At 30.9% G+C, this 8,761-nt stretch overlaps 1 protein-coding gene across 1 annotated transcript; it reads left to right on the top strand.

Annotated features, from left to right (window-relative positions):
* The first annotated feature begins 1,014 nt into the window (after window positions 1-1,014).
* LOC105122755 (transmembrane protein (DUF872)) lies at window positions 1,015-4,409 on the top strand. The gene is made up of 3 exons (XM_011022042.1): window positions 1,015-1,147; window positions 1,460-1,756; window positions 4,091-4,409. The coding sequence occupies exons 2-3, from the start codon at window positions 1,489-1,491 to the stop codon at window positions 4,168-4,170; spliced, it is 348 nt and encodes a 115-aa protein (XP_011020344.1). The 5' UTR covers window positions 1,015-1,147; window positions 1,460-1,488; the 3' UTR covers window positions 4,171-4,409.
* Window positions 4,410-8,761: the final 4,352 nt, after the last annotated feature.

The following is an 8,761-nucleotide window of genomic DNA, read 5'->3' as shown; positions in this document are numbered from 1 at the left end:
GCCCTTTTTTCTCAATCTTATCACAAATGTCTAGCCCATGTTATACTCTTTCGGCCCATCTGGGATGGTGAATGGGCTTTTCAAATCAATTGTATTTTATCTTCTACGTGTGAGATGGTTTTGCTACCTTTCTGGTCAAGAACAAAATCCAACAGAAGAATCTGCTCTCATGAAGAATTATTATATTATATTATAAAAAACCCTAAAAATTCAGTGATTTAATGTAGCAATGTGGATTCCCATCATGTATTCACTCTTTTTGCCCTTCTTTACATAAACTAATTGTCGAGATAAAATTTTCAATTTTCAGGAGATCCACGAGTCATTTGCCAATTGACAGGATTTGTTTTTTCACATTAAAAATTACTTTGTTGTTTTAAAATAAAAAATAGACTTTTTGAATTTTTATGTCTTTCTTATTTTATTTGTATAATAAAATATTCAATTTTTTTCATTAATATTAAAATAATATTTTTTTAAATCTTTATTTTTAATATCAAAATTATATTAAAATATTAAAAAAATTATTTGAAGTAAAAAATAGAATAAAATTTATTTTTACAAAAATAATTTTAAAATAAAAAACAAACATTATCTAAATATAAAATTTATATTAAAAAATAGAAACGATAAAACTTAGAAACCAATTTTGCAATTAATATCAATTTAACTATAAGAAAAAAAATCAGTGATAGACAATTTTTAGTTTAATGTTTGCTTCTTTTTTTTAAGGTTTATAAATTTTTATTTTTAATTATCTTTAAATCTCATTCTAAGAAAAACATAAAAAATATCTGGATTCAATTGTCCATTCAATTTAAAGAAATTTTGCCCTTGCAAAAAATAACAACATGAACGTGCACTCATTCCAAAATCTCTATTCTGCTGTACCATCACGTGAGAGTCACATGATTCATTCAACATGTGGCAGAACCTGATTGCACATTGACACAGCAATCTCCATGTCCCCGTAGTTCTAAACTTTCCACGCCCTTCAACAAGTCAAATCCCAGATTTCTTCAAGCAGCCAGAAAGGAATCAAAGGCAAAAGAAAAATAAAATCCGCAGTCTTTCTTTACCATCAACTCTCCATAAAACCCACAATCAAAACGACCGAGCCGGTGTCTTGGTAACGTAAGGTCACGAGGTACATCTCTTCCTGTTCCCGTCTTTGATTTCATTTCATCAAAATATGTTTTTTTTTTTGTTCTAAATTTTTATGGGCCTGCAGTAGTTCTCTTTTTGTGATGATTTTGAGAATTGTAGAAAGAAAATATGTCATGGAAATTACTAAAAGTGATTAACCCATCTTTGTTTTGATTGATTCTGCTCATGGTTGAGGTTTTTTCTGTGTGTGACCCAAGAAGATTGAATCTTTTGGTTTTTTTTTTCTTGATATATTTATATATTGTTGTCTAGTTCTTGACCAGTATCTGAAGCAATTTGGTTTCTTTTGCAGCTAATTAGGATTTTTTTAAAAGTTAAAATATGGCATCAAGGCGCAATGTTCGTTACAGTGCTCTTCCTGATGATGACAATGATGATAAATTTGGTGTACAATATGACCCTCGATTTGATTATACACCTGGATCTTTTGATAAAGTCCCATGGAAGTCCATTTTCCTTGCAATTTTTCTGCTCTTCCTTGGATGTGTACTTCTCTCTCTATCATACTTTATCTTCACTGGGCACATGGGAGGAGAGAAGTCCCAAGCTTATGGTCTCTTAGCTCTGGGAATCATTACCTTCATGCCGGGTATGTTGAAACTCAATGAGCGATTGATTGCATAATATTTACAACGACCATGATGAAGACTATAATTAGTTAATCATTTGTTTATATCTTTGGAAATTTTCACATGTTCCGTTCTCTATGTTGCAAGTTAAATGTTTCTGTAGAACTAAGGAACGAATGGTGAACCAAAGGTTCTTGGCTTTTCTCGAGGTTTATCAGGTTAATGAATAAAAAGGAAGTGCAAACAGATTTAGAACTACCTTAAATAACAAAGTGATATAATAGAAGTTGATAGTTTTTTCAATAAAATGGTTCACTCACATGCAAGGCTAGTTTAGACTGTTATTTGTTAAAAATGTGTTAGAGGAAATTTTGATGATTCATATTTGCTATATAGGGCATTGCTCAACATGCCTGACTGTCATTCAATGTTGTAATTAACGTAGTTAATGCCACGAGTCCAAAAGGATGCGCACTGAAGTGATGCTGTCTTAGTTTGATCAAACTTCCTATTGCTTGTCATTAAGCATAATGAATTTCCTCTCTTTCATTTTGTGCGAAATGATTTTCATGTAGTGCTCATTATTAGTTTGTATATGTTAGATCAACCTTGTATTGTCTGTGACATCTCTCTCATTTTTGTGGTCCACAACCTTCAGCTCACTGGGATGTAGAAGTTAGTTGTCTAAAAAATTATGAAAGATATTCCATCATCTTTTATAGAAGCCTGTAAAAGCTTCTGGAACATGAGGGTGCAATCTCTTTATTGCTTATGTGATGCTGATTTACAAAAACGGCACAGCATTGCTGCAATTTAGGCTTGCAATTGAAGAAATAAAATAAGTTAAAAGATGCGGTAACTGGCCCCAAAATTTTCAGATCGCTCTCTTTGTGCCATGATGTTCTAGATCACATGTGAATAGTTGTGTTGGGGGGGGGTGTTGGTCTATAAATTAGATTTTTAGCCTTAAAAATAGAAAATTTTAGATTTTGGCCCCCCATGAAATCTTTTCTCTGATTTGGCCCTCCCAGGCTAAAATTCCTAGCTTTGCCCCTGCGGCTACAGTGGAATCCTACAAACCATTAATTACTTGCAATTTCTCCATGAAGCTACTTTTACATGATGATGTTTGTATATTGCTTTTGAATTCCTTATTTGAAATATGGACAGGATTTGATGGCCGATCACTTACCTGCCTTTATTGTAATCAGTAATTAGGATATGGAAACTTGGTGTCACCTTCGTTTGGTGAATTTGTAGAGAGTCTATTGTTATGAGTTCTGCTGATTCATTTTCTACAGACACTGACCAAGTTTCCTTTAGCTTTTATTTGAATATATATGTAAATTGCTCTAATAGAGCAATGGTATTCTAGACTTCTTGAAATGACAATACTTTGATTGCCTTTTTTGGTGGAAGAAGGATGGCATGGTTGGGGTTGGTGCTCGATAACAACTAAATGAAGCACCTTTTCCATTTGGCTTCCTGCCTTTCATACTGCATAGAAAATTGGTTACTATCATGATGCGATAGGTGCTCCTGTTATGGAGTGAAACTACATCCATCCTTTTCGATTGCTGAACTTCTGTAAAATTAATACTAAATGCATTGAGTATGTCTTAGAACCATCTGACTATAGTTCATAAGTTCATTAAATGGAAGGTTTAAAATTCCACAATGAAGAAAGAATGAAAAACCCAATCTATATTGCTTTGTTATTGGTTGTTATGGAAGTTAACGCCTTGCATTTATTGCTGCTAAATCACACCATATTTGTAGAAGAAAGCCTATCCTGGCCATGAAAAAACAGGTTGCTTGTCTTAACCGAGACAACCGGGATTTAGAGTAGGAAACTAGAACAGATTTAGTCGTTCATCCAAATTCAGAAATCGTGATGGCTTTGCTAGCATTATGACAATTAGGTTTATAGAAAGATTGGCCACCTAAATTGCAGAATGAGCATCTAGGATTTGCTCAGTAGATGTGGAGGATATTGTGAAATGGGGACTGACACAAGGTAGTTTAATAATATGGCGTTTTCAGCTCCTTTTCTTTTGAAACATAGTAATCTAATGACACCTGGAGTTTTTATTGAGCTAACATGGAATTTATAAGCATGGTGTTTTTGAGGTTGTTTGTATCCATTATGGACTCGCTTTGGCATTGCCTTTTTGTGGAGCCCCCATCTGTGTTCCCACGTTGCATTTATTTTTCAGCTCATAACCCAAACTACATGAAATCATATTTCCAATTCAACCAATATGTTTCCATAAGATTTTTCCATGACATGCTTTTATATTTTTCATTACCTGTTCAACTGACCACTGCTAAATTGACCTTTGTTGTGGTTGCAGGCTTTTATGAAACTCGGATAGCATATTATTCATGGAGGGGTGCTAAGGGATATCAGTTTGCTTCTATCCCTAGATATTAGATGTGTGCCTCAGTTAAGTTTGCCTTAGCAGCAAAAACTAGGTTATGTTGTGGACGAAGTGATTTACAATCTGGTGTACAGAATCACATGCGTCTGTGTTTCTTTTTATGTTATCCTAAGCTTCTGTATTTCCAAGCATCAAGATGTTGGTACTCATTTTTGTAAATTTTCCTTCCACGAGACTGATTGTTTTGTGATTTCATTTTGTAGTCAACGGAAAAAAGATTGATTCTTGCTCACATCATGGGTTGATAAAGGATTATATTTGATTATATTGCTCGACCAATATTACTTCTGTTGTGTGGAAAGGATTATCAAACAGTTAATAATTTAATTTTTCTACCAAAAGGGTGTGGTGAACATATTATTTCCCATGAATGCTGTGCGCTGTTTAGGCATGAAAATTTGCTTTGGTAATTTCGCGAGTTTGAGCTACGAATGACAGGATATCGAAGCATTTGAATGGCCATTAAAGTTACGGTAGACCACTCATTTCAAGCTTAAAACGCTGTACGTGGTTCCCACCTTGTTCAGCTTGGAATCCTACGTTGTGTTCAAACCATTGTTAAAACGCAAACCCTTGTTCGTGCAGGAGCATATATAGGAAAGGAGGTCCTTTAGAGGCTTGACAAGCCTAATGCAACTCGACTCGAGTAGCTGCTCGTGTTCTAAGGGAGGGCACTGGCTTCTCAAATTAGATTTTTGCCATGGGCAGAGCAAATTACTCCCGAAAATGTTGTTTGGTCCTGAGCACATCATAGATAAGCAAATTGCTGGGTTTTCTTCGTCAATTTAAAGAGCCAGTATTTGAAAACCCTACGACGACGACATCAATAAGGTCACAGATTAATAAAGTTAACGAGGTAAGGTTAACGAAGATGTAATATCACACTCAATTAGTCCCGGTCCTAGGCTACAGTCACATTAAGTTATATTGTTTGCTGGTCAATTTTCACCTGTGATATCTTGGAAAAAAAATTACGAGTGTTGTTTTATTTGGCCTGTTTAACAGCTAGAAATCGAATTTTCTTGTGCCATAAGCTATATTGGATGAAATTAATAATAATAATAATAATAATAATAACAACAGGCAGCTTAAATTGAAGCCTCCTACGAAGTTGAAATTTAGACATGGATAGTAACTCCAGCTACACTACAGTAATATTGCACATTCCCCCGTTAAGTTTTATTTGTCCCTGTCGGTTTAGAAGTGCATTTCTAATTATATTTGGATGCATTTTAAAAATATTTGATTAAAAAACTATTAAATTTATTTCTTATGTTAAAAATTAAAAAAAAAAAATTAATATATTTTCAATCATAAAATATATTTTTAAAAAATACCATATCACAACATCTAACTGGCAGTCAAGATAGGAGTTATGATGTACTCGAATAATTTCAATGCATTAATTTGAATTAGTTAGATTGTTAGCATCATCAATATGAATGGATGGAATTCTTTAACACTGAAACCAAAAGATCACAAGGAATATTTTCATCGTTTTCAACTCTCGTGTACTGAGACTGAGTTAACTTCTCTAAGATATTTGCCTTTAGCCCAAACATCCATCCGATCCAAACCCATCAGCAGCCTTCCATGGAAGTTGAAAAGGAACGTTAATTAAGTGAACCGGCACCGGCACCTTGAAACCGTAGTGGCACAGCGACACTTCCTGGGCACATTCTCTTCGATTAGTTTTTACACGTTAAATGACCTAAATGCCATCTATTCCTATTGTTTCTGAATATTTCTAAAAAAAATTTTAAATTAACGTGGGTGTCCGGGTCAGCTTGCGCGTACCACGACTAATCCCACGAGCCCTGAAGTTAACGATCATGTAAGCTTCCAGTGGCCATCATATGAGCAATCAAGGACTCGAACCTGAGACCACAGAAGAACCAAACTCCTTGATCCCAAGTCCTTACCACTTGGTCACCACCTAGATAATCGTGAATATTTCTAAATTGTTCTTTATACCAGGGGGGTTTTGACAGTAAGGTAGCTTTTTAAAAATATATTTTTTTAAAAAAATATTATATCGATAATTTTTAATATTTTTAATAATTTTGGTATACTAATATTAAAAATAAAAAATATTTTAATATATTTTTTAAAAAATATTTTTTAAAATATATTATTGCATCACATTGTCATATATGCAAAGCAACTAAATAAACATATTATTTTCCCTCTGTCATCATTGATCTTTCTTGCCACTTTCTTTTCCAAAATAAATTATGCATTAATTTCCATAAGTGAAATGGATCTTGTTAGGTGTTATGCTACTTTTGTTCACTCTACATGTTATTTTTTTATCATCTTTTTTCTAATTCATTTGTATTTGTTGGTTCTGCGTAGCTCTAAAATGTGATAAATATGGGTTCTTCAAGCTTAAATTAATTAAGGAATCTGATGAGGCCCCAAACCATCCAAATTGTTCGGGCAAACAATAATATCTTAAATAATTGATTTTTTTTGTTTTAATAAATAAAATTTATTTATTTTAATCAAAATAGCTGAAAGTGGGTGTCTGATACTTATAAAATGTTTTATTTAATGAATTTAAAGTTTTTCAATAATGAAGCGGGACAATATATTTCACTAATTTTTTTTAAATGGTATTATTTTATTCTGCCAAATTTTTAAAAAATATCCAAATTTATCAACCCAGATGACGTCGATGAGCTCCCAAAGCCATGCCTTTTTTTCTCTCTGACAAGTGATAACAGCAATACATGCACATGAACAATTTTATTTATTTTATTATTTTCAATGAATAATTAGTGCTTCATAATTGAGGATTGATTACGGCCATATTCAGATAATTGCCAATTAAATTTCTCATTGCACCTCAGTATTCATATTTATTGACTTTTAGAGATTGATTAATTATTCTGATTGATAAGTGGGTTTGAGATTTAAATCCTGTAAGAAAAAAAAATACTCCTTCAATACCGAGCGCGAGTTACCTACTTAATACCTAATTAAAAAATGATCTAATTTATTATGAAAAAAAGACTTGAAAATATTCTTATTATTTATATAATTAAAAAAGAAAACCCATTACGAGTAGTGAGTTCCATCTGATCCATTTTCTAAACCTATTTGGAGTGCCAAATTTGCAAATACCACTATCATGCAATATAGGTGTTTATGGATATATATGGAGCCGGATTTTTATATATAATTTTGTCTAATTTTATTTTTAATATCTAACAAAATATAAATTTGATTTATTTATTTATTTATTACTTGAATGAGTTGACTATATCGGATTAAGATAAAAAAAATTGTACACAGATATTCACAGTTTGAACATATTAATTTTATTATTTTTTGATGATCCTAAAATAATATTAGGTTGCAAAAGAGTATCAATTATACATATAAAATACAAAAAAAAATAAGTAATTAAATACATAAAGTTTAAATAAAAGAATTAAAGAGAGATATTACGTGAACTAGAGGCAGTTTTTAATGTGAAAGTGAGAGAGAGTAAAAAAACTAAGATAAAGAAGTAAAAATATTATTTATATAAAAAATTAGAATTACTTATATTAAGTTATACAAGTTAGATTAATTCGAGCATGATTTAAAAATTTCAACTTAATTTGACTCATAATATATTTTTAATAAAATTTTTAATTCACTATTATTCGTGATATTTATGTTATCCAATTTTAAAAGTTCTCACAAGTTCACAGATAATATAAATATTATTGAGAAGTAGTTTTTTTCTAAACACCCCACCCAAGCAACATGTGGACCGAAAACAACTATTGATAAAAGACACGTGTACCCTCGAAAGTGTTGCCAACGTTTTCTGGGACTACCTACCATGTACTAACGTAAGGGAGTCAGTGTAATTAAGAGGAAAAAAAAATTTCATTTATAGCTCTTAGTGTTGAAGGTACAAAATCCATTTTGAGAATGGAGACCAAGAGAGTGTTTGGGGAACACAGTGCATCCTTCAAAATTTGAATTTTCTTTTTGTTTAAAATGAATTTTCTTTTTATATTTTCATATTGTTTTGATGTATAGATGTAAAAAATAAATTTTAAAAAATAATTAATTTTTATTTTGATGTATTTTTAAATAAAAATAATATTTATTTTGATGTATTTTTAAATAAAAATTATTTTTAAAATAAATTTTTAAAATAAATACTGTTGAAAAGTATTTTAAAATAATTTTTTTTTTATTTTTAAATTGTTTTAACATGTTAAAATTAAAAATAAATTTTAAAAACTAAAAATAAAAATACTTATTTTGATGTATTTTTAAATAAAAATTATTTTTAAAAATAACCACTATCATAAATATCAAACAAGCTCAGAATAAATTTGATAAACTTGACTATTTTAATAACATATATAAAAAAACACAATAACAGTAAACAAATTAAAAAAAATTAACAATGAAAAAAAGTAAGAAAACTCTACCTAAAATCAACTCAATTAGCACGCCAAATATACAACGTGGTTCTTAGTCGAAAGCAAAATAAAAAAATTTAAAGCTCAATTTTTGGTAACCAAAATATTGAAGGAAAAAATTTAAAAACATCCAAAAAAATAAGAAAAACTTGAC

The sequence above is a fragment of the Populus euphratica genome, unplaced genomic scaffold, assembly GCF_000495115.2.
Source record: "Populus euphratica unplaced genomic scaffold, PopEup_1.0 scaffold20.1, whole genome shotgun sequence".
Classification (NCBI taxonomy): domain Eukaryota; kingdom Viridiplantae; phylum Streptophyta; class Magnoliopsida; order Malpighiales; family Salicaceae; genus Populus; species Populus euphratica.
The sequence above is the reverse complement of the archived record's forward strand: the minus strand, read 5'-3'. Positions and strand labels throughout refer to the sequence as shown.

What these genes read in the sequence shown, in the direction of transcription:
- LOC105122755 (XM_011022042.1), top strand. Translation starts at nt 1,489, where the DNA reads ATGGCATCAAGGCGCAATGTTCGTTACAGTGCTCTTCCTGATGATGAC. An exon ending in AATCATTACCTTCATGCCGG is followed by an intron (nt 1,757 to 4,090) that starts GTATGTTGAAAC and finishes TTGTGGTTGCAG; the next exon opens with GCTTTTATGAAACTCGGATA.